Raw genomic sequence first — 27,994 nt, forward strand, 5'->3', positions numbered from 1 at the left:
AAGAAGAACCTACAGGATTAAGGGGATGTGGGGAGTGAGGGACAGAGGAGCTCTTAATGACTCCCAAGGGTTTGACCCTGGCTACAGGGTGGCTAGAAGCGACTTTTTAAGAGTTTGGGGGAAACGGAGTCAGTTTAGTCCATATGCAGCAGCAGCGGCCTAAGCAGATCTATACATTTCCCCGCCCCCTACCTCCCCGCCCTGACCTCGCCCAAGCCGGGGACCCAGGGTTCCCACGGCTTCCACCCCACCAGCAAAAGCCAGGCCTCCCACCCGCCTGCCCCTGGGGAACAAGGCTTCCTCCGCCTGGTCCCCTCCTCCCCCCTCCAAGGCAGCTCTCCACTTCCTCTCCACACACCCCCCCCCACCCCACCCCGAGGAAAAAACGAAAACAAAAACAAACAGCTTCACGCCCGTGCCCCAGATTTCCCGACCCTGGGCCCCGGCTCCCAGAGCTGTTTGTGGCGCCCGAGGTCAGTGGGGGACATCTCCCCCCACCCTCGGCTCCGGACGCCCAGCAGCTCAGAACTCTTACCCTTGCCCCTGCCTTCCTCGCCCCAGCCTGGCCCCGCCTCCCCACGGGAAACATCCCAAAAAAGGGCAGAAAAGAAATTTCAGCGTAAAGTTGGCTCACAAGGGAAGAGAGGAGAGTCCGCCGGGAGAAGGGGAGGAGAAGGGAGGGCGCCCGGGGAAGCTAGGGGAAAGCGGGGGTGGGTGGGGGTGAGTGGAGGGCGGTGGGGCGGGGGAGGTCCCCAGGAGGGACGCGTCCCGGGTGGAGGTGGGGATGGGGGTAGGGAGCGCGCCGCGTCCTGCCTGGCAGAAGCCACGTGGAAAATATGCGGGGCACGTGGGGGGCGGGGCGGGCGGGCATGGAGCTGGGATCCGAGGCTGGTCGACAGTAGAGCAGGGGGTAGGGGCTGGAAGCGGGGAGCGAGGGGAAGAGAGGTCAGGCCCCCCTCGGTGACAGCGAACCCGGCCTCGATCAGCACTGCAACCGGGTTTCTGGGCTCCCCTCCTGCCTCAGTTTCCCCAGGTCCCTGGTGAGACTCATCGCTGTCACTGCCGTGTCGGTAACGCGAGGCCAGAGTCTGGAACTCAGGGTAAACTGAGGCACTAAAGCGGCAGAGGAGCCCCGCCTCCCAAGAGACATTTAATCCGAGGGGATTTACAGGAAACTTCTAAATTAAGGGCAGCGGCTGCTGCAGTTGAGGGGGGGACACTCTGCACTCTGGTCCCTGTGCCCGGGCAGCTGCCGTGAGCTCAAGCCCCGAAATAGCCCCAGGGGCCCCAGCCGCAGCTGCCACGGGGCCGCGCTGTCACTCAGGAGAAGCGCGGAGCCCCCAGCCCCAGGGTCCCCTCCCCTCCGCCGCCGCTAGTTTTTTCAGCGAACTATCCATCTACTTTCCCTTCCGACGGCTGCGGGCGGGGTGGGGGTGGGAAGGAGAGGGGTGGGATGGAGGCGAGAGGCGGGGCCCCGAGGGGGCGGTCCCCAGGGGGTGGGCGCAGGGGGTGGCCGCGCCCCCCGACCCTGCAGTGCTTCTGCCCCTACAAGGTTTGGGACGCAGTGGGGGAGGGTCTTGGCCCCCGGCTCCGCCCGGTCCCTCCCCGCCTTTTAGGCGCCCGCGCGGCAGGGACATCCCAGTCCCGCTTGGTGCTCCTCGCCCGCCACCCGTGCGCCCAGTCCGCGAGGCCAGCCCAGTTCTCCCGGTCCGCACTGCCCGCCGGCCGGCCCGTCCCCCACCGCAACCATGGACGCCATCAAGAAGAAGATGCAGATGTTAAAACTGGACAAGGAGAATGCCATCGACCGCGCAGAGCAGGCCGAGGCCGACAAGAAGCAAGCTGAGGACCGCTGCAAGCAGGTGGGGGGGGGTCCCAGGCCCGGCGCAGCCCCCGCCCCACCCCACAAAGAGGGCAGGGTCGGCCCTGCCCTATGCCCCCCCAGCCACTGGCCTGCTCTCCAATGCTCTCTACCGTTCAGCGTGGGGGCTGCTGGGCCTTCACAGTACCCTGGAGGGTCCCTCGCCAGAGCCACACTTCATTCCACCCACCTTAGCCTGGGGAGCCCCAGTCCCCAGATTTCCACTCTTGCCCTTAGGGAGCCCTGATGGGCCTGCTCCTTGGGGCTGGGAGCTTTCTCTCTACTCCCACCAGGTCCCCACACACCCCTGGCTGCCCTGTACCCCGCTGTCCTCCGATGTCCCTCTTCCTCTCTGACAGCCTCTAAATATCTCAGTACCCCCTCACACACACCCCTGACTCTGGCCTGGGCCTGGGCCTGGGCCTGGGCCTGGCTGACTGAGGTTTTTCTCTCCCAGCTGGAAGAGGAGCAGCAGGCCCTCCAGAAAAAGCTCAAAGGGACGGAGGACGAGGTGGAAAAGTATTCTGAGTCAGTGAAGGATGCCCAGGAGAAGCTGGAGCAGGCTGAGAAGAAAGCCACTGACGTGAGTGTGGACCTGGGCTGTCGGAGAACTAGTGCACTGCCAGGGGTCCCAGACGGGGATGGAGGGGACCTTCTTCACCAGGGCTGAAAGGGTTTCCTTGCAGGAATCCAGGCTAGAGCAAGCTAGCACAAATAATTCAAGACAGTGGGTAAATCAAAACCACTTACCACTTCCCCCAAAGGACATAGCATTGCAATTCCGTTGGCTTCCAGCTCTTAGAATGTACAGTGATCAAACAATGAGTCATAGTGGGGGTGGGTGGTACAAGAATTTACCCTCCACCTCAACTAATCCTCCAGTTGAAAATGGAGAGAAGACTGCAGCTACATTTTGGGGGTGTGGGCTGTGGGTGTAGGTGCTGTGGGCAGGGGGAGAGAAGACGAGTCCAAAGATGGGCCCTGACTTGAGTTACACCCGTGGGGGGCCATTAGAAATTCCCTGGCCTTGACCTCTGGCTCCAGTGGCCCTGCTGTGCACTAGGGCCCCAGCTCAGGTTCTGTCGCTCCCTTATTTACCCTCATTAAGCTGTCAGCCTCAAGACCATGCCAGGCCACAGGGCAGAGGGACAGGGCCACAAATGCCAGGGCAGCCACCTTGGCAAGTCCTGCTCACTCTGAGATTTCTCTGCCCACCCCACACCTAACCAGACGTCTCCACCTCCTGCCAGTCCCAACCCCCACCTTGAGGTAGGAGAATGGCCATAAGACTTTGGACCTGGTACTTTCTCTGCCTCCTGTTCCCCATTTGCCTTCCACCCAGGATTAAGGTTAAAATGAGGCTTCAACTTGGATGGATGGGGGGATTAGCATAAGCATGGTCTGAACATCCAAGATCAGAAATGATATTATTGTTTGTGTTGACCATTATCCATGTTCCCCATCCCCCCCTGCCCCCAAGGCTGGTTTCTCTGACCTCCAGTCTTTGGTTTTGGGTCTTCACCCACCCTGGCACTTGGAAGGGAACTGACCTGCAGCTGCTGGTGAAGGCGACCCTGGGCATCTGACACTCTATAAATAACTACGGCCCAGTGCAGCTGGAGGCAGGACTGGAAACCCAAGGAGCCGGGTGGGGGCTGGAGAGGAGGAGGGGAGGACAGGGACAGAGCTGGGGAAGCAGGGCAGCAGCGCCAGGAGTGGAGAGGAAGCACTGCCCAGACTTATTGTATGACCTTGAACACAGCGCTTAACCCATGCACTGCCTCAGTCTCTCCTTCCTCTCTTGCTTCCCGCTTGTGCAATGGGGATGGCACTGCCTGTCCTGTGGCTAAGAGAGCAGCATCCATAACTGGGAAGAACTCGAGAAGCACAAAATGCCAGAAGTCAGTCCTGTTCTGCAGGCCCCAGGACTTCCCAGGTTCTCCAGAGTCACTTGTTACCCCATGACCACAGAGAGAGTTTCCCTTTTATAGTCTCACCTCTCTCCAGACCTCCAGGATTCCTCAGAGTCATTCTTCCCAACCCCTAGTGCTGTCCCCAGAATCCTTCCACACTGAGTCATCCGGCCTTGTGCCCAGGATGGGTTCCTGTCCCTCTAGGTGGCCTTCAGCACCTGGAGTGTAAGGGCAACACCACTTTCTACATATGGTGGTGTTTCCCCTGTCCTACCCCCAGCGCTGCCACCGTCTCTCCCCGCTCCCTCTCTTCTTCCCCTGCACTGGTCCCTTCTTTCCAGTCCTGAACCTTAGCGTCTCTATGTTTTGTCTTTGAGGGAGAGACAAGGGATGAGCTAACGTTTATGGGATGGGGACTCTGCAGGCACGTGCTCGAGTGCTTTCTCTGTGTTGTTTTACTATTTCCCAAGATTGCTTATCATCAGAATCCCTTGAGTGAGTGAGTGATGCTCGCTCAGTTGTGTCTGACTCTGCGACCCCCTGCCAGGCTCCTCAGAATCCCTTGAAAGCTTAAAAAAGAAAAAAAGAAGGATTTCCAAGCCCCTGCCCTGGAGATCTCAGTTCAGTGGCTCTAGCATGGAGCTAAAGAACCTGGATTTTTTTTTTTTTTTAACCTCTCTGATGGTCTGTTACTAATCCAGCATTAGATGCACTTCATTATCTCAGAACATTCTACAAAGGAGGAACCAAGGCTTAGAGAGACGAAATAAGTTACCCAAGGTCACACAAGTAGCTCAAAGACAACAGTCTCACTCAGAGCGGATGCTCTTAACACCAAATTGCACTGCTTCTCTCCTTTGCCTTTTTGGGATCCTTCTTTGCTCCGTCCTCTTTTTCTCAAGGTATCATCCATTTCTATGGACCATCTCCAAAACCTCCACGATTTTGCCTCTATGTTGCAGGGTCAGTGGCAGATCTGCCACTCACGCTGCCCTGGCACTGCCCCCACTTGCATCCAGCACTGGCAAAGAGCCTCTTGCTACATGTAGCTGTGGGTTCCTTAGCCAGACTTGCTGCCTAAGCCTCCTGCTGTGAGTCTGCCCGGCAGCCAGTGACATCACAGAGCGTGATTCTGTGATTGGCGGATTTTAGCAGCACTGTGGCCTGGTTGGCCTGATTCTTTCCCACCCCTTGCCTGGGCCAGACTCCGCTGAGGAGTCAGGGCTACCTCAGACCTGATCCCAGCAGTTGGAGTGCTCTCAGACAGGACGCGGGGGATTTGTGTGCAAATATCCACTGGAGACTATGCACAGTGCTAGAAGAGGCCCTGCAGCAGGGGAATGGAACTTGTCCAAGAGTGCATGTTTTGGGCTGGAGCATAGGATCTGCCAAGAAGATGGTTTGGTGAAAAAAAAAAAAAAAAATAGGTTGAATGTCTGGAGGCCAGAAAGCTTAGCTTTGTTCTGACAAGCATAACCATAACCATCCTCTGATGCCTCTCTGGTCCTCATCCAAGGCAGACACAGCCTTTCTGACCTCTGACCTTTGACTCACAGGCTGAGGCAGATGTGGCCTCCCTGAACCGCCGCATCCAGCTGGTAGAAGAGGAGCTGGACCGGGCGCAGGAGCGTCTGGCCACAGCCCTGCAGAAGCTGGAGGAGGCTGAGAAGGCAGCTGATGAGAGCGAGAGGTGGGCAGGGGTGTCCTCAGAGCATGGGGCGGGGAAGGAGCCGGGAGCCTGTCCCTGCTGGTCCTAACTGCACCCCCACCACTCACCCTGCCTCTCAGAGGAATGAAGGTCATCGAAAACCGAGCTATGAAGGATGAGGAGAAGATGGAGCTGCAGGAGATGCAGCTGAAGGAGGCCAAGCACATCGCCGAGGATTCGGACCGCAAATATGAGGAGGTGACCGCCCTGCCCCACTTTGTTCTCACACCCGAACCCCAGACACCCCCAGTCATTCACCAGGGATCTCCTCCTCGCTCCCCCATCCCCACAGGTGGCCAGGAAGCTGGTGATCCTGGAAGGAGAGCTGGAGCGCTCTGAAGAGAGAGCTGAGGTGGCTGAGAGGTAAGGACACCCCAGGGTGGCAAGTGAACCTTGGCCTGAGCCCAGGCTGTGGGGCAGTCTGTGCTGCGGGGAGGTGCTTCCCCAAGCAGGGGACCCCAGGGACGGGTCTTGCCTCTGACCCCTGCCCGCTGCCCCCAGCCGAGCCAGGCAGCTGGAGGAGGAGCTTCGAACCATGGATCAGGCCCTCAAGTCCCTGATGGCCTCAGAGGAGGAGGTAGTCACCTCTCTGGACCTTTCTGGCCAGTGGCACCTTCTCTCGGCTCACCTTCCCCTCCACCTCAGGCTGCGCTCTCTCCACCTGCTGGGGGTCGGGACGGGCCTGGGGCTTCCAGACTCTGCCAGCTGTCACTCTCACGACTTTGCTCTTCTCTTCTCTCCTCCACCCCTTCCCCGCTGTGCCCCCTCCACCGCTCCCCCACTGCGCCTTCACACCCCGCCCTGCCACACACCCCCCTGCAGTAAATGTGGGGACCTTGAGGAGGAGCTGAAAATTGTTACCAACAACTTGAAATCCCTGGAAGCCCAAGCGGATAAGGTAGAGGGCGCAGAGGGGCAGTGAGGACGGCCCTTCAGGGGAGGGAGGCCACGGGCCAGGCGGGCGGGGCGCGGGGCTCCATGGAGACAGGACCAGAAGTCGCCTGTGGGGCTCCGTGGAGAAATGAAGGCTTTGCGGGGGTGCTGTACTGATGGCCTGTGTCTGTCCCTAAAAGTATTCCACCAAAGAAGATAAATATGAAGAGGAGATCAAACTGCTGGAGGAGAAGCTAAAGGAGGTGAGAGTCCTTCCAGTCCAAATGGCCCGCAAGCCCCCCAGTCTCTACCAGAGACCTCCTGTGGCAGGGAATTGGGCACAGGGGCGGAACAGAAGGTTGACTTAAGTGATGGTGTCTGGGAGGGCCTACATTTCTGTCATTTTTCCCCATCTTGCCTTTACACCCAGGCTGAGACCCGAGCAGAGTTTGCCGAAAGGTCGGTGGCCAAGTTGGAGAAAACCATCGATGACCTGGAAGGTAAAAAGTATATTCCTCTGTACCCCCGAGACTTTCACAATAGGTCCATACTACCCATGACTTACCTTCCTATCCCATGAGACTTGCCAGCAGTAAGTTAGGACTGGACCCCCCTAGGACTCCACAGGTTTTGGCAGTCTGTGCCTCCCATCCAAGTAGATAGATGATGTAGCCCCATCAACTCCAGTGCTTCGCAAACTTGAGTAGGCATGAGAATCCCCTCAGAGAGTTTTTAAAAAATACAAATTCCTGGGTCCTGCTCTGAAGTGACTGCTGACTTTGGACTGAATCTGTGTCTAACAAGCGCCCTGACAATGCAGATGCTGCTGGTCCTCAGACCACACTCTGAGTAGCACTGATCTAGATAACATTGTCTCCAAGTACAACACCCTCTTTATTAAATAGAGAGCTGTTTGGTTTAATATCTAGGTTTTTGTGAAAACATTAATGGAAAATACTATTCTAAGCTAGATTTGATGAAAACAAATATCTAGGTATTTGCTAGTCTGTAGCTACTTCTCACTCTTATCAACAATGTTGTGCCTAAAACTGTCTTTCCCTTTTATTTCACTCCCACATCTCTTGCTTCCAGCCCTCTCAGGCAAGCCTCAATTTTCTCTCCAACTTTAGGCCTTTCTAGCTTGAGTGTCCTCCCTTTGAAGCAAGCACTCCTGCTTATGCAAAGCACGGTGCCCCCAGGTCCCTGGGGGGAGGCAGGAGCTCCTTGGGGAAGCACCAACTTGGGGTACAGAGAAGGACAAAAGACATAGGGGTACAGAGAGGCGAGGAGGGGGCCCTGATGGCTGTCCAGCCTGTTCTCTGGCCTGTCTCCCTTATTCCATCTTCACCCACCTCTCTCTCTGATTCTTGTTCTCTCTTTCCATTACCCTCTGTCCTTCCACTCCGCTTTCCCTCCATTCCTTCTCCCCACACTCCCGCCTGGCCCCCCTCCCCTGGACCCCCACCAGATGAAGTCTATGCACAGAAGATGAAGTACAAGGCCATCAGTGAGGAGCTGGACAACGCGCTCAATGACATCACCTCCCTCTGAGCCTCTCACCAGTGCGGCCCGCGGCCCCCTCTCTCTTCTCCTTTCCATTCTCTCTCTGGGAAGCAGGGCCAGCAGGAGGAGCAGAAATTGCCAACACTGCACAGCCAGGCTGGGTGCAGCCTAGGAGAGCCCCCGCCACATCCGCTGCCCATCCTGGCACTTGCTTCATCCTTCTATATCCGTCCACTCCTCCCTCTCCCCGCCGGCCTCCACCACTCTCTGCTGCTTAATAAACTCCATTTGGTCTCCACGCTGTTTTCCTGCCCTCTAAAGAGCACTGGTTCACTGCTGAGACCCTGGCTCCTATGGGCACCCCTAATCTTGTGACTCCCTCCCACACTGAGCTCACCCACAAAACACTGAGGCCCACCCCAGAACCCCCTCTGCATGAGTCTCACTGCTGCATGTGGGCACGTATGACTGTGTCAGTCACTGCGGGCCCTCTGGTGCCTCTGAGATACACGCCCTTCTGCAAACCCAGGCATGTCACTGCCCTTGGAGTGCTCAGCTGAGATTCCAGGATATAAAGGAATGGCTGGAAGGGGAATGGGCTGCTGAGGTGCAAGGGAGGGGTGCAAGGTTGTGAAGGGTCCGGGATGACGTCTGGAATGACGCTGGATGCCAGCAACGTGGGGGCTTTTCGCTGCAGGTCTGTTTTCTGCCTCGAGTTTGTCTATCTGTCGGACACTCCCTTTCCTGACTCAGTCTTTGTCTTTCCTCCTGTTTCCAACTCTCTTGAACCTTCTAAAAAAGGAGGGTAAATTAGTTTATGACTCGGGCCTTCCCATTTCACCTCCATGGCCCCGAAGCCTTGAGTGAGGCATCCCTGTCTTGGTCAGTCCGTCTCTCTGTCCCACCCAAGGGGTCCTCAGATCCCTAAATGTTTGTGTTTGTCTGCCTCCAACCCACTCCGTGTCTGTTCGTCACACCCCCTGTCCATGCCTCCCCACCCCACCCCTGCTCACGGGTTGCTTCCCCTCGCAGAGACCTTGGCCAGTGCCAAGGAGGAGAACGTGGAGATCCACCAGACCCTCGACCAGACACTGCTGGAGCTCAACAACCTCTGAGGGCTGGCCCTGCCCCAGCCAGGCTAGCTGCCACCCCACCAATAAATGGATGTCACCAGCATTATGGGGCCCTTTAAGCCTTTCTTGGGTGTTGGCAGTGGTGGTGGTAGTTTTCCAAAGTGGAGACGGCGGAGAGGATGCCTCAGGGGAAGAGTGAAGTGGGAAGGAGCTCTGAGTGAGCCCGAGGGATGGGGGCATGAGGGTCACCGAGGAGGGGTTGTGAACAGGCTGTGTGGGGCAGAGGAGCCTGGCCCTTATTCCCCACAGGGCAGAGGAGCTGCCGTCAGCGGCACTGCCCCATTCCAGCAGGTGGCTGGGCACAACACAGCTGGAGGCAAAACCACAAAACTACATTGGTTTTACTTGAGCAGGGTGAAAACCCAGAGCCTCACTGATTTTAAGCCTAGAGACTGAGCCTGCCCTATAGACAGACAGACAGACACACACAAGGTCATTCCAACACTAGGTCATTTCTGCCCGCTTCCTGATGACATCTATGTTAGGCAGACTCCTGCTGCCTCATCAAAGATGTCCACACCCTAGTTCTGTGAAATGTCACCTTACATGGGAAAAGGGACTTTGCAGTCAAGTTAAGGATTCTGAGGTGGGGAGATTATTCTAGGTTAACTGGGTGGGCCCAACATAATCACAGGGGTCCTTATAAGAGGGCAGCAAGAAGGTTCAAAGCAGTTGTAGGTGATGTGACAATGGAAGCAAGAGATTGGAGTGATGCAGGAAGGGGTCACAAGCCAAGGAATGCTTGGCTTCTAGAAGCTGAAAAAGGCAGGAAAATATTCTCCCCTCAAGAGTGTCCAGAGGGAACCATCCCTGACGACACCCTGACTTTAGCCCATAAGATTCATTTTGGACATCTGACCTCTAGAACTCTAAGAGAATAAATTTCCATTACCATTAAGTTTGGGGTAGTTTGTTATAGCAGCAGTAGGAAATGAATGCACCATCTTTTTGATTTAGGAGACAAGGATTTGCTTTCCACAGGTTTTATTAGAAATATTCATTTTTAAAAATAATCTTTGGAGGTTTAAAAGGAAGTGGTATAGCGAACAGGACAGAGTCTTCAGCTGCCCTTCAGATTCCTCTGACCAGCTTCTCTGCATATTCTCCAAGTGGCAGGCCTCTAGGCAACAGTCTCTGTGACCTCTGCTGGGTGGTAGCTAACACTCCCTTTGGTTTCACTTGGGTGTCTACACAACAGGGAAGCCTAATCAGAAATCTCACCAGGGATGAGCTCATTTGCATGCAGTTTGCATGGAGCTGCTCTGGACTCCACTTGGGGAGGTGGGGGCTGGGCCTGAGGGAGAGGGTCGGTATAATACCTTTGCTGCCTTCTCATTTGCACAAGGAAGGCGATGCTGGTAACAGCAAAGAGGAGGCCAAAAACCAGGGCCAGGATGTCGCCTGGAGGGAGGAGGAAAGAGACTGCCTCAGGGGGTGAAGAAGAGCCTGGAGGATTCCCTCAGAGCCGCTTCCACCTGCACCCCACCCCGCCAGCTTTGTCTCTAGCAGGGGCCAGCTAAGGGATGGGGTGGGGACACAAGGAGGGGTGAAAAAAGCACCTTTTTCCTCCTTAAAGACAAAAGAGGTTGCTTGGGAAGGAGGATTGGAGGGGTTTTTTGAGCTTCATTCTGACCAACTCTTGCTCCGGGGATGACAGGGTAAGCCCCACCTTGATCCAACACTATCCTATTGGGCTTGGAGTCTGTTCTGCAGAAACGCAGAGGTAGCAGTGGTGGTCCTGACTAGCCCCTGGCTGAACAGTGCCAAGGGAGGGGGCACTCACCAGCAGCGAGACAGGAATTCAGGTGGACTGAAGAGAAAAAGCAGATGTTAGAGCTGGGGCCTGTGACCACCAGTGACAGACAAGAGAGGATGAGGGCCCTGTGGCTGGAGGGGGGCCCAGCATCAGTAGACAAAGCGGCACCTGGTTCAACAGTCCTAGGGCTGCCATCCACACCAGCGGGGAAGGAGGCCTCAATGATTCGCCCATTCAAAGGCTGCGCGGCTCGGAAGTTCAGCTGTAGCCGAGAGTCGTCAGGTCCCCACAGGGAGTCAGAGAGGGTGTGGAGCTGGGGAGGTCAGCAGACAGTGGGGGGTGGGCTCATAACACAGAAGCAAAAGGGTCCACTGGCCGTGTCCCCCACTGCCCCGACACGGCCCCTTCATCTCTCTCTGCCTCCTCATCCCCAATGTCACCACCATACCCCAACCCCACCTGCTTAGCACTCAGCTTTACTGTCTGGTTGAACACAGTCCAGATGACCCCCTGGGCACAGGGGGGTGTGGTGAGAGACCCCTCGTATCGGAAGTAGCGGCTGAGGTCAGAGGGCAGCAGCGCAGATACATCCAGTCCTGGGACCCAAGTCTCAGAGTCTGTGGAGAGGATGTGTGCTGGGGTCCAACCTCTCTTGACCTCCCCTCATACACACACCAAAGCTCTGGGGTAGAGGGATACATTTTTAAAAATCCCAGAAACCAAGCTGACCCAAGTCCCTGAAACTATTTCTTCACTGAGTGTATCCCTTCCCATAACTCAGCACAGAACATGACTCCGTAGCAAGTAAAAGGCTTTGGGGCTCAGAGTAAGAGAACTGCCCCCCTGGCCCTCCTTCTGGGTCTTCACTCTTACTTTGCATACTGTGATAACACGCTGGAATGCAGATGTAAGCCCAGAGTGAATCAAAAGAGAAAATGAGTAATTTTCTGAATAATTTGTAATTTGAATAATTTGTAAATAAATACCTATAACTATAAAAGACAGACACAAAAGCTCAAAAGGCACAGTTTTCTTCAGTTTAGCAAAAAGTAAGATCCAGCTGGGTGAGGTTTAAAATGAGCTAGGGTGACTAAGAAGGAAAAGAAGATTTCCAACAACATTATTTACAAATTTAAAATATTTGATGCTGCGCTTCCCTGGTGGGTCAGTGGTAAAAGAATGCCTGCCCATGCAGAGGACACAGGTTCAGTCCCTAGATCCTACATGCTGCAGAACAACTAAGCCGGCGCACCACAACTATTAAGCCTGTGCTCCAGAGCCTGGAACTGCAACTACGGAACCTGCACGCTGCAAATACTGAAGCCCACATGCCCTAGAGCCCGTGCTCCACAACAAGAGAAGCCACTGCAATGAGAAGACTGCATACTGCAACTACAGAATAGCCCCCACTCGCTGCAACTAGAAAAAGTCTGCACAGCAGTGAAGACCCAGCACAGCCAATAATAAATAAAATTATTTTAAAAAATAAAATCAAATATTTGATGCTTTAAAGGAGTAATAGTCCTCAGAAAAATTTTAGCTCTCCAGACTCAACCCCTGGAGCTCCAAACACTGTGTTTTGGTTTTATTTGGTTTTCATCTTATCTTGGTTTCTGTTTGATTTTTAAACAAAAAATCTGTGGGCAGCAGTTTGCTTTGCCTGTTTGCTATGTTCAGCTTCATAGTTATTATCAAGGTCACAGTAAGCCAGTTCACACTTCAACCCCCTTCTCTGTGGGAGGGAGCCCATCTCCATCCTCAGACCTGAGGCTCCCCAAGGATGGTTCTTTATGACAAGGGTAAGGAGCCAGACCAACAAACTGACCTTCCTCGGTGATTTCTCCCAAACGTGACAGCAACTGTTCATAGGCACTGTTTTCTTCTGGGCCTTCCTAGGAGATGACCGTGCAAGATAAATGAATACATGTATCTAGAGTCATGGCTGGAGGCCTGTAGGTGATGTGGATTCCCATAATCCTCCCTCATTCCCCAGCTCTGAGAATGCTGGGAAACACAAAATCTTATGTATTTAAAAAAAAAAAAAATCTTATGTATTATTACTCAAGATCCATTTACTTCTACTTTGCAAACTGACTTAACCAGGTGGACTCATTTTCAGTGGCAAATTGGAGGAGGAGGAGGACGCTGGGCCATTTTACTAGGATACAAGGCTCAACGATGGCCTCTACTTACTTTTCCAGGCTCGATTATCACTAACTCTATACATATTCCATGGGCCTGCCACAGACAACCCCAATAACCTTTGTATTCATGGTACCTCTGCATTCACCTTAATAATTAATGAGTTTGACTTTTGGACCCAGGACAGGCTATTTCCAAGGTGCTTCTCTGCAGTGCTGTGAGGCTGGTGTTAATGAATCAGGAAGGCAGTGAGTCTAACAGATGTTTCACCATCCACAGGTGTCTCACCATCCTTCCTTCCTACTAGCCTCTTCTAATCATTGTGTTTGTACCCTTGATCAGTACAGGTCCAAAGATGTCAAATGCTTCTCTAGACTCAGTGCATTTTGCAAAGGGGAAATTATGGGTTATAAAGGTATTAGAGAAATGACTCTCCTTTTTGACCAGTCCCCAAATGGGCCATATTCTGAGTCTTCTCGTGTACTTGGCTCTGCGTGGAGTATCTCTTTTTCTTTCCCACCAGTGAAGGCTTCAAGTTTTGCCTCCTCTGTGAGGCCTTCCCTGACTACCTCTTTGACGATGTGTCCTGTGAATATGTCTACCCTGTCAGCCTCCCTCACTGGCTGTGGGGAGACAGGATCCGCGGTTTCAGGATCTTTTTTTTTTGTGGCCCAGAGCCTGGCTCATAGTGGGCGTTAATGAAAGAATTAATGAGTGAATGAAGATGACAGCCAGGTGCGGGGATGGGAGTTTCTGGGGCAAGAAACTCTGAGCCCAAGGGCATAAAGCAGCAGAGGTAGGGGGTGTCTAGGGCTGGTACCTGCAGAAAGGCGGCCAAGACGGCCAAGCCCCCTGGGCGCCCCAAGGCCTCGTCAGATTCCTCAAATGCAGTGCTGAGGTGAACCACGTGAATCTGGAGAAGACACGGGAGGAGTCGGCGAGATCCCTTACCCGGCACTCCACTTCGACCCTTCGCGGACAGCTGCGCGCTCACCTCGGCAGGAAAACGGTGACCATCAACCGTGTGTTCCGAGCCCGGGCGACCTGGGGCCCCCCAGTGCAAATGTAACTGCAGGGCCCGGTACTCCTGCCCGGGACCCAAGGCCATCTTCAGTCCGGAAGGCAGGCTCAGCTGCACTGTGTGGTGAGAGGCAGGTGAGCCGGGGCCCGCCCACCCTCAGCCTCACTTCCAATCACTGTCCCCAAACCTCCAGGTAGACTCCGCCCCTGCCCTGAGGCTCCGCCCGAGGCCGCCTCACCGGTGTGGCCATTGTTGCACAGGCGCAGTTTTGGTCGTGGCGGGAGCTCAAAGCCAAGGAGTTCCAGGGGTCGCAGGGCTGGACAAAAGGCGGTGAGCTCCGGGCGGATGTCTACCGGGGATTGAAAACGGCCAGCGCAGGCTGGGGACACCTGGGGCCATGGCGGAGCGCCTGGAGTGGGCAAGTGTACACAGGAAGTTTGAAGACAAGATCAGGAACTTTTAGGGCAGCGGAGCAGGAAAAGTGATGCGGTCGAGTCAGGAGGCATCCCGGAGGGAAACGGAGATAAAGGATGCGGGGGTCGGGGTGGGCGGGGGACAGGCAGCGGGTGATGTCGGGGACTGGCAGACGTGGATGCGGGGTGAGAGGGATGCGCGTGCGAGCATCAGCAGAGCTGGGCGCCCAGATTGGGTCTGTGTAGGGGGTGGGTGTCTCACCTCCATAGCGCCAATGACTGTGGCCATCCCCTGCATAAACGAGAAGAATAAAGAGACTGATCTTCGAGCCCAGTCCCTCCCCAGCGGCCAAAAAGAGGTGGGTCTTCCTCACTAGAAGCGTTCACAAACTCAGATTCTTAACAAAAGCATAGCAGGTAACAGAAACGCCAGAAACGGGCACAATAGGTTGCAGCCAAATAAAAATGCCACAGCGTGATGGGCCACACAAAGGTTCTGCTAGCCCCGCTTGTAACCACTGTCATAGGGTCTGTAAAGTGGGTGGAGACCTCAGTTCCCAGGCCCAGATTAGTAGACCATCTTTCTCCTTTAGAAATCCCTCCTCCCTACTCTCCCTTTCCTTTCTGATCTCCACCTCCTTTTCCAAAGTTCCTGCTTGAGGATCAAGATACCAGGTTCCTCTACCTGCTGTTTCCTGCTTCCGAGGTCTCACTTTCCTCATCTGTAGACTGAAGATGCGCTGATTCCTACAAGCCCTTCCTGCTCTTCCTCTGGTACCAACCCCCCATCCTTCCTCTTCTGTCTCCTCATACTTTGCTCTCCACATTCCTCTCTCTTTCTGCTCCCCAACCTCCCCCTTGCTTTTCTGTCTCTTCCTGCTTACCTCTCTCCGTGTCCCTTTTTTTTTTTTTGTCTTTTCATCGAGCTCTGAAAGGGGGTAAGGGGTTAGTGGCAACGGAGCTCCAGGGGTTGGGAAAAATCACTGTTAGCACAGGCTCCTCTTCTTCCCTGAATAATCCCTCCCTGGGCTGGGGTTTAATGAGAGGAAGCACCAACCTCCTGGAGGCCAGGTTTGCAGAGCTGATGACCACTCACCTTTTTCGTCTCTGTGGGCGTTATTCTGGGGGCCTTGAGTGTCCCCGGGTACTTCAACGGTCGGCAGATCCTCTGACTTCAGAGAATTCTCTTCTCCTGCGTCCGTCTTCAATCCAGGTAGGTCCTCTTCTCCAGGTGAGTCCTCCTCTCCAGGCATATCCTCTTCACTGGGCAGGTCCTCCTCACCGAGTGGCTCATCTTCCCCAGATGAATCTCCCGCGGTGGGCACACCCCGCATCCAGAGCAGGCCCTGGGGATGGGCAGGCACCAGAAGGAGCAGGAAGAGCAGCAATCGCGCAGCTGGGCCTGGGGCAGGGGCGGGGATCCACAGAGCGAGCCGGGGGCTGGGGCACGGGGGAGCCATGCGGCTGACTGTGGGGTGTCCTGGGACACGGTGTGTACGGGCTGTACGTGCATCGGAAACAGGAGGTGGGTAGGGGAGGAGCAAGCCTGGAGGGGAGCAGGCTGACTCACAGAAGGCCCTTTTGGAGATGGAGCCAAAGTCCTGTGGGTCTAACTGGCCCTGTGCCCCCTCCCCGATAGCAAGGTGGGAATGGGGTGGAGTGAGGGGCAGGTATGTGCCCAGCCAGCAGGTTATCGGGGTCATGGGCTCAGCCTGGAACCCAAGGCACCACCTGGCACTATACAGGTTCTCCCTGGCACCGCCCGACTGCTAGTCAGCCAGCTTCAGCTAACCCTGGCCTGTTTCCCAGCCCCAGGCAGCTGGGGCCCCCCCATCCCCTGGCTGAGAGGGGAAGCTGCCCATATATACATCCCTGGCTGGGCCAGGGAGCAGGGAAAGGGGTAGGGAAAGCTCCCCGGGGGAGTCTGGGGATGGGAGAGTGGATGGATGGGTAGGTGGGATGCGAATTTGAATATGAACGGACAGCTGCATATATTCATGAGTCTCTGATGGGTTAAAACTGAATGTAATATTCATCATCTTACACCTCTGCTCAAAAACCTTCATTGGCTTCCCACACTCTGCAAAGTATCTTGCATCTACCTACCTTCTCCCTCCAGCTGACTTCAAGTCCCTTCAAAATCTTACCCAAGAGACTTTTCCATCTTATTTCCTACTACTCTCCCTCATATTCTAGCCAAATCATGTCAGGCTAGAGATATGGAAACAAGACACAGTCCCTGTTCTGAGGAGCTCACTGTCTGGTGAGTGAGGGCAAAACTATCATAATATTTGGAGGAGAGGGATGAATTCTTCCTCAGAAAGTAACACAGAAGTTGGCAAAATCTGATCAGGGTTTAAAGAAGTAGCAGTTCAATTGGTTAAAAAAAAAGGCGGGGGGGGATGGGATCCTGGGCAAAAGAGAGATATCAAATATTTTGAACCGGAGAGTGACAGAATCCGTATCTCACACTAGGTTATGTTGAGAGGTGGTGTGAAGCACGGATTAGAGGGGGAAAGTGGGTGCAAAGAGGTGAAGAGTGAGAGGACCCCAAGAATGGGCTGGGGGTTCCCAGTCTGCCTGTTCACTTAACATTTGGTGAGCCCCCTCCAGTCCTCCAGGCTCGGTTCTAGGCCCTAGGGAGGCAGCAGTCACCTGGAGAGCAGCCCCTGCTGTTCTGTGGCTCACATTCTAGTAAGGCGCCAGTGGCTTCGACAAACTAGAAGACAGTAAGCCCATCTCAGGAGATTCTTCTCTGGGGCTCATATTCAGTAGGTATGTACACCATTACGGTTGCATAATTAGATATGTTGAACATTTATAATCTGGTTTGTAACTAGCCCCTAACTCCAGGGTGCTCCTGCTACCCTACTCCGCTCTGGGGACACTCCTGGCCTTAGGAGCTCTTGTCTAAAGGAGTAATGCTTGGCACAGCATAGGCTCTAGGACACCACTTGAGTGTCCCATCCAGTTTCCACTCTGGATCAGTGCTTGTATACCCATTACCGTGTTATACAGTTTTACTATCTGCTCTGTGCAAATCCCTTTTATTATTCAAGACTCAGCTCATACAACCACTATGGAGAACAGTATGGAGCCTCCTTAAAAAACTAAATAGAGCCATCATATGATCCAGCAATCCCACACCTGAGCATACGTCTGGGGAAACCCATAATTCAAAAAGATATATGCACCACTCCAATGTTTACTGAAGCACTATTTACAATAGCCAAGACATGGAAGTAACCCAAATATCCATTGACAGATGAGTAGATAAAGAAGATGGTGTGTGTGTGTGTGTGTGTGTGTGGTAATACTACACAGCCATAAAAAAGAAGGAAACAATACCATTTGCAGCAACATGGGTGTATCTAGAGATTGTCACAGTTAAGTAAGTCAGAGAAACAAATACCACAATATCATTTATATGTGGAATCCAAAAAAAAAAAAAAAAGATACAAATGAACTTACTTACAAAACAGAAACAGATTCACAGAATTAGAAAAGACACTTATGGTTACCAAAGGGGAACAGTAGAGGGGAGGGATAAAATAGGAGGTTGGGATTAACACATGCACACTACTATATGGAAAAGGATGGATATATGTGTATGTATAACTGATTCACTTTGCTGTACATCTGAAACTAACACAACACTGTATATCAACTATACTCCAAATTAAAAAAAAAAAAAAGACTCAGATCAAAGGCTACCTCCTCCAGGAAGTCTTGCTTGACCAACTCTACACCACAGGAAGAGATTTCTGGTGACTCTGAACCACCACACTTCTTTGCCTGCCCTAATAATCTTGCTTACCATCCAATTCATATTAAGGTGATTTATGACATTATATCTGCTCTAATAGCCTCGAGGTTCATAAGGACAGGGTCCAGTATTTGACTGAGTCCATCTTATATTCAACAGTCTTTTATTATTGATCATTTTTCTCTTTTCAGATCACTGTCCAGGGCTTAAGAAAAACCAGACTAAGATAGCTTCCCTGCCTTCAGGGAGCCCAGTGACAATGACCTGTGTATGTCAAACCACAATTATTCCAGGAGTAGGACATCACATTTCTACAGCACCCTAAACTGTGTGCCTTGTCAGAGTGACTGTCATACTGTATGTCAAAACTTGTATGGTTGAACAACAGCTGTGCTCCAAGCAGTCATCTTAGGAGGTAGTCAGTTTACCGATCTAGGTTGCCATTTCTGGAGCTAAATTAAGAGCCATCCATGGCAATCCAAGCAGGCACTCCTGATGGTCAGCTAGCTCATTGTCTTGGGCAGCTGTGTTATCAGAACTGTGGTTGGACCCAGACACATGGAAGGTACATGATAATATCTAAATTGGATAGGCCTGGATAAGACAGAAGGTGATAATGACTAATCTAATTGAGATGGGGGAGGTCATGGGAAGGACAAAGAACAGGAACACCATGCTACCTGAAGTTTGGAGTTTGCATGTCTAGAATTTTCTCCAACACCAATCATAGTTTTATTTCATATCCCCTTTCCGAATGTTCTGAATGTTTGCATCTTTGTATGTTTTAGGTCTGTCAGGGTCTCCTTGTACACTTCTCTGTGCTGTCTGCACACGCCTCCCCTCCGTCTCTGCTGCTTTTTCTTAGTATTTCAGGGTCCAGATCTACATCGAGGTGCAGCCCTGTGCCCCGGCTCCCTAATTTCCCAAGTGCCATTCTCCATGGGGTGCTGTCTCTTGAGCTCTCTGTCTCTGTGTGTGACTGTGTCTCTGGTCTGGGTGGGGAATGTGGACTCTGATCCTGAAGCGAGCCTGTGCAACTGGGAGTCTGCCAAACTCTAGAACAGGTTTGAGCTCCCAGAGTCTTGTTTCCTGCGTCTCCCTAGGTTGGGACAGAGTGTACTCAGGGCTGATTGACTAGGTCACCCCCCTTCTCCTGCCTTGGTCTGGCACACACTTCTCTGTGGTTGCTTAAGGTCAAGCCTTTGGTCATTAGGGTCTGTGTCTTAAGACATCGAGAGCCATGTCACTGCTTATCCCATGGCTGCAGAGAAGGGAGCGATTTACCGGTAAAGCAGGAGAAAAATCCCCCTATTCCCCAGACGTGGACCAGAAGCAAAGACAAATCCCAGCCCTTCTGGGTATCTGGGGACTGCCCTGTAGTTGGAGCCCACCTCACCATCTGTGTTATTTTCCTAGGACTGCTGTAACAAATTTCCACAAACTGGGTGGCTTAAAGCAACCAAGATTTATTCTCTCACAGTTCTGAAGGTGAGGAGTCTGAAACTAAGGTGTTGGTAGGGCCCTGCTCCCTCTGAAGGTTCAAAGGCCTCTTTCAGCTTCTGGCAGCTCCAGGCATTCCTTGGTTTGTGGCTGTATAACTGCAATCTGTGCTTCCGACTTCACGTGGCCTTCTCTTGTCCGTGCATCTTCTACTGGCTGTCTCCCTCTTTTTTTTTGACAGGTAAGAAGGAGGTTTACTTAGAGGGAACACACTCCACAGACAGAGTGTGGGCCATCTCAGAAGGTGAAAGCGGCCCTGGCTGTCTCTTATAGGAACACTTATTGTTGGATTTAGGGCCCACCAGGATAATCCAGGATGATCTTAAGATTCTTAATTTAACTGCATCTACAAAAACCCTTTTTCCAAATAGGGTCACATTCACAGGTTCGAAGGGTCAGGACATGGACTTATCTTTATGGGGGTCACCATTTAGCCCACTGTACCATCAGCCATTTTGGAACTGAACACACAGGGTGATGTGCTGGAGACCTTCATGCCTTCTGTCTACATCTCTCTTCATGTTGTAGGCAATTCCATCTACTCCCATGGCTTCTGTAAACTGATGACAGCCAAGTATCCCCAGGTTGGACTCTGCTCATCTCAGATATGTAACCACCTGCCTAATGGATGTCCCCACTTGGATCTCCCACAAGTATCTCAAATTCAACAGGCCTCTAGCCAAATTCCTCTGTCCCCAAAACTACTTCTACCCTTTACCAAGTGGTGTAAGTCAGAAACCTGGTACCATCTTTTCTTTAATTTTTTCCTTCACCTCTGACATTGTCATCAAGCCCTATGGATTCTACCTTCTAAGCTTTTCATCCTTGTGTTTCATCCTAGTCTACAAATTCCATCACCTCTTACTTGGATAACTACATCTACCTCTTAATGGGTCTTGCTGAGTCCAGCTAGCCAGGGTGATCTCTCTAAAATGCACACATCATCTCACGCTCTATTTAAGACCTTTGAATGTTTCCCATTGCCCTTAGGATAAAGTCCATAGTATTTGACATGGCCTTCAGAGGCCTGCCATTGCCTTGTTTTCCTTGATGTGTTTGAACCTAGATGGGGCCAATCAGAATGAAGCTCTATGTTTCAAATATTTGATGACAGAGGAAGCTCACTTTCACTTTGTCCAAACATGGATAAGGAAGCACACAACCTCTGGAACTGTGGGCAGCCACCGTGTAACCTCAACGGAAGCCAGCCTTAAGATGAAGATAAAACCAGGGAAGATAGAGAGGGACTGTGGAAAGCAGTCCTTGGAGCTTAACTAACCCTAGAGCCTGTATCTGGACTGTAACCTGCGTCTGGACTTTTCAGTTACATGAGCCAATAAATTATTGTTAAGCCACTTTGAATTGATTATTTGTGACATGGTCTTACTAATATAAATTCCCTCTATAGCCTGTGTCTATGACTCCAGCCTTCTTTCTCATCACGCTTTCCTTTGCAATCTGTGCTCCAGTCTTACTAAACTTCTAGCAGTTTCTTGAATCACGTATGTGTGTGTGTGTGTGTGTGTGTTTTATCTCCAATCCCTTATCCATGCTATTTTTCTTTCTACCTCACCCACACTGCCAGCTCTGCCTAGTCAAGCTTTGTCCTGTTTATCCTTTTGGCATCCTTTAGTTCACATGTTACTTCCTCTGAGAAGCTTCCCTGACCCCTGGATTAGGGTCAGTCCCTTCCCCCTGCATGCATAGAAGCCTGTATTTTCTTTGGAATGTGTATCTCACTTTGTGGTGATTCCTTACCATGTCTCTCATGCTGGACTAAAAGCATTCATGAGCGTGGGTCACATTTCTCTTGTTCCCCATCTTCATGCCTAGCATAGGACCTGATGCATGAGAGGCATGTAATATTTTTTCAACATTGATTTATTTGGCTGCTTTGGGTCTCAGTTGTGGCACGTGGGGTCTTTGTTGCCTCTTGTAGGATCTTCCGTTGGGATTCATGAACTCTCTAGTTGTGGTGTGCAGCCTTTGCAGTTGCGGTGCTCAGGTTTAGTTGCCCTACAGCATGTGGGATCTTAGTTCCCCAACCAGGGATCGAACCCGCGTCCCCTGAATTGCATGGTGGATTCTTAACCACTGGACCACCAGGGAAGTCCCAAGGCATTTGATTTTTGTGGAATGGCTGGTGGTTATTGTTAAAGCATCCTGAGAGCTTCTCCAGCAGCCAGTTAGTTGAAAGCAGAGGTTAAAGGTAACTAAACAATAGAGAAAAAAAAATTTTTTTTTTTTTTGACTGTGCCACACAGCTTACAGAATTTTAGTTCGCTGACCAAGGATTGAACCCGGGCTCCAGCAATAAAAGCACCAAGTCCTGACACCCGGACCACCAAAGAATCACCTTCACTCCTTTATTTTTATTTTTTTAAATTAAAAAAAATATATATATATATGTATTTTTTTTTAAGAATAGAGAGACTTCCCCAGTGGTCTAGTGGTTAAGACTCCACCTTCCAATGCAGGGGGTGTGGGTTCAATCCTTGGTCTGGGAACTAAGATCCCACATGCCACAGGATTTTATTTTAAAAAATAAATAAATTTTAAAGGATAGAGAGGTTGTTGACTGCTCTGTGATGCTCTTCCTTGTCCCCTGCCCCTTCCTTTAGCTTTAGGGGAGACTGTGGGTTGAGTCAATTCCAGGCAGACTATGGTGTGCCTGACATGCTCTGTGGGACACTTGGTCTCCAGGGAATCAGTTGTCTCCAAGTGTCCTCAATGTGTCTTGCTCAGCTTTGCCCTCCTCTGCCTCAAAAGTTGAATGATTTCCCCACCTGAGCTCACAGTTGACTCTATTCCCATCACCTCTTCCGTCCACCTAAAGTACACTCACACGCTGGCAGGACACGCACACACCCTCATCACCAACTGCACCCCCAGGGTCTATGCTCTGTTCTCATCACCTAGGCTCATGGTGATGCCAGTTATCATGAGATGACCTGTCCCCTTCCACCCTGCAGCTCTTAGTGTGGACTGTCCGACATCCACCTGAGACAGTGTAACCAGCGCTCCACCTATATGGTATCACCAGTTCCCCTGTGACCCATCCAAGGTACAGTCTGACCCAAACTCTCTTACCTCCACCAAGCCCTTCAAGTTGTTTTTCCCTGATCCAAGTCCAGCATTTCTCCTTCCTCAGAATTCTTATAATGTCAGACAGCTAGAGGTGACCTCACAACCCTGACAATACTCTGGTTCTTGGCTTTGGGCCTGGATTCCTATGAGTCCTCAGTGGTAGTAATCGGGCCTAAGGTTTCTAACTAACATTGTGGTTTTTAATAGCACTTTTTTTTTTTTTCTAATTACAAAGTAACACATGCATGCTCAAGCAGAAAACTTGGGAAAAGCTGAGAAGTATAAGGGAATTTTAAAAAATCACCCTTTTTATCCCATTCACCCCTTTAACCTTAGTGATCCAGTACCTCTTACAGCTTAGGTGCTTATTATTTATTGAATAAATTATCTTTGGTCCCATCACCCTGAGATAAAAGCCACAACTACCTTTTGATTGTTTATCCTCCTAGTAATATATTTTGTTATTGTTCAATCACTTAGTCATGTTTGACTCTGCCACCCCATGGATTGCAGCACGCCAGGCTTCCCTGATTATACCTAAATAGATCGTATTATACAGTTTTAACGGCCTGTTTTTTTCCTCTTGGCAATATACTATGTGTTTCCCAAAATTAATGGCTTTTTAACATCATCTTCAATGCTTTCATATTATTCCTTCAAATGGCTGTACCATAATTTTCCTAGCTAATTCTCTATCATTGGGCATTTAAGTGACTTCCAGTTTTCTGTTGTTACAAACATTTTGCCACCCATGCTAGTATATATATTTTTGTCTGCATATCTGTTTTTTTTAGGATGCATTACTCGAAGTGGAATTGCTGGGTCATAAGAGTAGGCACATTTTAAGATAGCTCATACATACTGTATGTATGTATACATACATACAAAATGGCACTGCTAATTTACCTTTCAGGGCTATAGCCAGTTTTTCAAAAGCCCTAATTAAGTAAGGAAAATATAGTACCTTTTAACTCTGACTAGGTAACACCGACTAATCAACTCCAAGCTTTTACCTTTGGTCAGAATTAGCAATTCCGACCCACCACGTTAGTTACTGACATTTGCTGACCTGCAGCTAACTGGCTATCAGGCTTTGGATCAGTATGAAAGGAGAAAACGAGTTAGCGACTTAAAACCGAGGAGCTTTTGTCCAGCGGCCAAAATATCAAAACCTGGTGACCCGTGAGGATTCCTAATGATGAAAGGACTGGGGACAGCTGGACCCCAGCGTTTGGCACGGGTCCACGACAGAAGCTCAATTCTACAGGTGGGACACTGCGACCCTGCCAGTGTCTAAACCCCAAGTATCCTGACCCAAAGCCCGGGCTGCTGTCCCAACTTAGTGCCACTCAAAGGAGGGCCGCCCACTTGCCGCACCCTGCCCGGCCCTAGCAGGAGGCGCATACCTGCAGCGCCGCCCTGGCGCGGACCCGATGCGGTTTAGCGAGCTGCTGCGCACGCCCTCGCCTGCGCAGCCTCCAGGCGCCAGGGGGCGCACTCCCCCAAGGGCCCGCCCCCGGGTCCGTTTGGATTTGAATCTCCGGCGGGCTGCGTCCGGAAGCCGCAACGCCTCACTCCGGCATGGAGAGCCCGGCCCCCGGTGCCCGGTGCCCGGTGCAGGAGCAGCGTGCCCGCTGGGAGCGGAAGCGCTCCTGCACTGCCCGGGAGCTGCTGGAGACCGAGCGGCGCTACCAGGAACAGCTGGGGCTGGTGGCCACGGTGCGAACCCCAGCCTCCCGTAGGGGGCGGGGACCCCAGGGAGTGGGAGCGTGCCTACTAGGTCGGTGACCTAGCGGCGCCTTGGCACCAGCCCTCTCTTTCTGCGGACCTACGTACCGGTATTCTCTCCTTCCGCAGTACTTCGTGGCAATTTTGAGAGCCAAAGGCACCCTGCGACCACCAGAGCGCCAGGCCCTCTTTGGGCCCTGGGAACTCATTTACGGCGCCAGCCAGTGAGTAGAAGGGGAGTGGGGAGACAAGCTGGGGAGACCTGTTTCCGGCAGTGCAGAGAGCTCAGAGTAGGGGAGATCCAGGTTCACATCCAGAGTCTGCCAGTTACCTCCCCTGTGGTCTTGGCCCAGCGCCTTAATCTGCCTCAGTTCTCCAGCCACTTGCTGTTCAGTCGCTAAGTCGTGTGGGAATCTTCGCGACCCCACGGACTACGGCACGCCAGGCTCGCCTTCCTTCACCATCTCCGAGTTTGCTCAGATTCATATCCACTGAGTCCTCCTCCCACAAAATGGGGCTGTACTACCTCCGGAGCAGGGTTATGAGAATTAAGAGAGGTGGTGCTTGAGTAGTTCTTGGGCTCATCTTTTATTGTCCTTACCCGCACAGAGAGCTGCTTCCTTACCTCGAAGGAGGGCGCTGGGGACAGGGGTTGGAGGGCTTCTGCAACCACCTGGAGCTCTACACCCAATTTGCTGCCAATGTTGAGAGGTCCCGGACCATCCTGCAGGTAACCTGATAACTTCAAGTCCTTCCCCTTGTCCTTTGTACATTTCCTCTTTATCTGGAGACCCAAACTTCATTCATATTGTTCTTGCATTTATAGAGCCCAGCTCTATGTGAAGTTTCCAGTAGGGAACCGGGGTTCTCAGGAGCATACAGCTTCCTGAGGACCTGGGATGTGTACACAGAAGAATGCAGTATAAGGAGGGGGCTTCTCTCCCTGCTGCCAACCCTTTCCTCGTCATTCTAGGAGCAACTGAAGAAGAACAAACATTTCCGGAGATTTGTGCGACTTCAGGAAGGCCGCCCTGAGTTTGGTGGCCTTCAGCTCCAGGACCTGCTCCCTCTGCCTCTGCAGAGGCTCCAGCAGTGAGTGAACTCACCCAGACTCAGCCGACTTTTCTGAGGACTCTGCGTCTGTACGATGGCTGCTCTGTCTTTGTGGGATTTCATGGGATCTGTCCCACTGTCTCTCTCCTGGGACAAACTGCTCCTCACAATTTTCTGCAAGAGTAAATGTGAACCCACTGGAGTACCTGGGCTGTGCAGCCTCAGGCCCTTAGCTGGGATTGTTTAACTTAAGCTGAAGTGAGGGGTCTGTGATAAGGCTAGTAACAAGGTTTCTGAAGATGAAAGGCTTAGAATTTCTGTCCCTGGGAATGAGTTAAGAACTTATAGTGGTTGTTCCTGGCATCCTCCTTGGGTTGATTAACTTTCACCTTGGGATCTGGTCTGCCTTCCTGACTGTTCAGTGTGGGATAGAAGAGGGCCACATGGAGTGAACCCAGGTTCTGAGTCCCAGATGGAAGAGGGGGATAAGACAGCCCCAGGCAGGTCTTTCCTGGCTCCCCAGCTGAAGTTTGTACAGGGGGTGATCTGTGTCAGGCAGAGGAAATTGTGCCTAGCTCTACTTCCCCCTCATAGACTTCTAATTCCAGGTATGAGAATCTTGCTGTGGCTTTGGCTGAAAACACAAGTCCCAACAGCCCTGAACACAAACAGCTCACAAGTATGTTCTTGCTCTTCCACAGCATTTCTTGGAGATTGCTTCTGTTCCCTTTCTGTTTCTGGCCTCCAACCATGTATGATATGCCCCAGCCTTCCAATGATGTGTATACAACGTTCCTATTGCCCTGCCTCTACTCTTCCAGAAATTAGACTCTGACCCTAGTCCTGTCTGGATTAGCCTTTCACAACCACCATTCACCCAAAGCCAAAGTTGTGCTGGGAGTGGGGCGTGGAATATCATTCTAGGGGCTGCCCAGCTGATAAGTGAGACTGCCCAGAGAGTCCACACCATCGCTCAGAAACAGAAGAATGAACAGCATCTCCAGCGTGTCCAGGCTCTGCTGAGTGGACGGCAAGCAAAGGGGCTTGTATCAGGTAGTCCATGTGCATGCTTCCCCTCAGTCTGCAAACTGCCCTTTTCTCACCCCCATCCTCTCTATTGCCAGCACATACCAGCCGCCTCTCATTTTCTCAGCCTCCCTTTCCTTTTATCCTGTGGGTTGTAGTCCTGAAGCTGCACCAGAATAACCATCTCCCACCTCTCAGGTCGCTGGTTCCTACGCCAGGGATGGCTATTGGTGGTGCCTCCCCGAGGGGAGCCTCGGCCCCGAATGTTCTTCCTCTTCTCTGATGCACTCCTCATGGCCAAGCCTCGACCCCCATTGCATCTGCTGCAGAGTGGCACCTTTGCCTGCCGGGCCCTCTACCCCATGGCCGAGTGTCAACTCCACAGGGTCTTTGGCCACTCAGGAGGCCCTTGTGGTGGACTGCTCAGCGTAAGTAACAGGAGAGAGCCTTAGGCAGGGTAGGAAAGGCCCAAACAGTACCAGGCGCCTGTGTACCACTCATCTCCTTGGCCTAAGCCCCCCTCATAGGAACTGAGTCACCTGCGTTGAGAGGATACCAGGGCTTGGGGTTCATGCCTGGTTCTCACTTCAGCCCTAAATTACTGCCATGGAAATAGCAGGGCCTTTGGCTTAAGGCTGGACCTTTCTGAGCCATGTGCTAAGAGGTGATCTCTCTCTAGCTGTCCTTTCCCCATGAGAAGCTACTGCTTATGTCCACAGACCAGGAGGAGCTGTCGCACTGGCACCACAGTCTGACTCTGGCCATCAGGTAAGTTGTTTTCCCCCAGGAAGAGTGCTGTGGTGAGGCCCAGGAGCTGGAAATGGCACTTCTGAGCCTATTTCATGTCTGGAACCCACCCCCACCCCCCAAGCACGCCCCTGTCCAACACCCCAGGTGATTTTGTCGGAATAGAGTGCTCATGCCAGTGCCTGAGCTGTTTTCTCTCCACAGCAGCCAGAAGAACTAGAGGAATCTTACAAATTCCAGAGTCCAGGATACCATGGGGATAGGTCAGAATCAGGGGTACAAAGGAATCTTACTAACAAAACACAGACTCTTCATGGTTTGAGAAGAATCATTTTGTGTTTGCCTGAGACCAAGACACACCATGTCCTCTGACCAGCTCTTAAAGAATCAGGACACCAAGTCTGACTCAGCTGAACCAGCCAATACAGAGGAGGGGATCTGGGGCTGATAAGTTTGGTGCTGTGTCTGTGGACAGCTGTTTATCAAGTTTGCAGCTTTGCAAGTGTGGCTGTTTTTATGTTGTATATAGTTTCTATAATTTATTTTCCCACCGGATTTCAGTAAAGTTTTTTCTTTTTTGGTGAAGCCATTTTGTCTCAGCTATGCAATACGAGAAAAGGGATTTTTGTGCCCTCAAGGCTGGCATGACTGTGGCCTCAGGAATACAAATAAAAGAACTGGAGCTCCCTCTATCTTCTTGGCTCCTGCACTGGAAGGCGGCCTCTTTAAGTCCTAATAAGGGAAGCTTTTCAAGAAGGCCTGGT

The 27,994-nt window shown here is 52.0% G+C and overlaps 3 protein-coding genes and 1 long non-coding RNA gene across 12 annotated transcripts; 3 read left to right on the forward strand and 1 right to left on the reverse strand.

Annotated features, from left to right (window-relative positions):
• The first annotated feature begins 1,510 nt into the window (after window positions 1-1,510).
• Window positions 1,511-9,034, forward strand: TPM2 (tropomyosin 2). Of its 5 annotated transcripts, none has more exons than XM_043486518.1 (9): window positions 1,511-1,862; window positions 2,319-2,444; window positions 5,331-5,464; window positions 5,563-5,680; window positions 5,775-5,845; window positions 5,984-6,059; window positions 6,556-6,618; window positions 6,786-6,855; window positions 8,891-9,034. In XM_043486518.1, exons 1-9 carry the CDS (start codon window positions 1,749-1,751, stop codon window positions 8,971-8,973), a joined length of 855 nt encoding a protein of 284 aa, XP_043342453.1. In that variant the 5' UTR covers window positions 1,511-1,748; the 3' UTR covers window positions 8,974-9,034. The 5 variants fall into 5 exon arrangements, with proteins under 5 accessions (XP_043342453.1, XP_043342451.1, XP_043342452.1 ...); XM_043486516.1 differs by having other exon boundaries at window positions 1,535-1,862; window positions 7,824-9,034; XM_043486517.1 differs by lacking the exon at window positions 5,984-6,059 and adding an exon at window positions 6,305-6,380 and having other exon boundaries at window positions 1,535-1,862.
• Window positions 9,035-9,958: 924 nt separating this feature from the next.
• On the reverse strand, window positions 9,959-24,956 carry CA9 (carbonic anhydrase 9). 4 transcript variants are annotated; one of them, XM_043486496.1, is made up of 11 exons: window positions 24,736-24,956; window positions 15,420-15,669; window positions 14,586-14,615; window positions 14,149-14,319; window positions 13,884-14,026; window positions 13,710-13,802; window positions 12,573-12,639; window positions 11,207-11,364; window positions 10,775-11,060; window positions 10,311-10,392; window positions 9,959-10,178 (listed from the first exon to the last, which is right to left on the reverse strand). In XM_043486496.1, the coding sequence occupies exons 2-11, from the start codon at window positions 15,655-15,657 to the stop codon at window positions 10,112-10,114; spliced, it is 1,335 nt and encodes a 444-aa protein (XP_043342431.1). In that variant the 5' UTR covers window positions 15,658-15,669; window positions 24,736-24,956; the 3' UTR covers window positions 9,959-10,111. The 4 variants fall into 4 exon arrangements, with proteins under 4 accessions (XP_043342431.1, XP_043342430.1, XP_043342429.1 ...); XM_043486495.1 differs by lacking the exon at window positions 24,736-24,956 and adding an exon at window positions 24,513-24,622; XM_043486494.1 differs by lacking the exon at window positions 24,736-24,956 and having other exon boundaries at window positions 10,775-10,801; window positions 10,916-11,060; window positions 15,420-15,870.
• LOC122452829 lies at window positions 15,405-20,793 on the forward strand. The gene is made up of 3 exons (XR_006272862.1): window positions 15,405-15,536; window positions 20,118-20,242; window positions 20,656-20,793. It is a non-coding gene; the product is annotated as an uncharacterized LOC122452829 (long non-coding RNA).
• ARHGEF39 (Rho guanine nucleotide exchange factor 39) lies at window positions 24,196-27,922 on the forward strand. 2 transcript variants are annotated; one of them, XM_043486514.1, is made up of 9 exons: window positions 24,196-24,395; window positions 24,534-24,628; window positions 25,014-25,134; window positions 25,378-25,496; window positions 26,066-26,136; window positions 26,382-26,510; window positions 26,682-26,911; window positions 27,163-27,251; window positions 27,438-27,922. In XM_043486514.1, the coding sequence occupies exons 1-9, from the start codon at window positions 24,258-24,260 to the stop codon at window positions 27,448-27,450; spliced, it is 1,005 nt and encodes a 334-aa protein (XP_043342449.1). In that variant the 5' UTR covers window positions 24,196-24,257; the 3' UTR covers window positions 27,451-27,922. The 2 variants fall into 2 exon arrangements, with proteins under 2 accessions (XP_043342449.1, XP_043342447.1); XM_043486512.1 differs by having other exon boundaries at window positions 24,199-24,395; window positions 27,435-27,922.
• Window positions 27,923-27,994: the final 72 nt, after the last annotated feature.

Source organism: Cervus canadensis, chromosome 14 (assembly GCF_019320065.1).
Source record: "Cervus canadensis isolate Bull #8, Minnesota chromosome 14, ASM1932006v1, whole genome shotgun sequence".
Taxonomy (NCBI): Eukaryota; Metazoa; Chordata; class Mammalia; order Artiodactyla; family Cervidae; genus Cervus; species Cervus canadensis.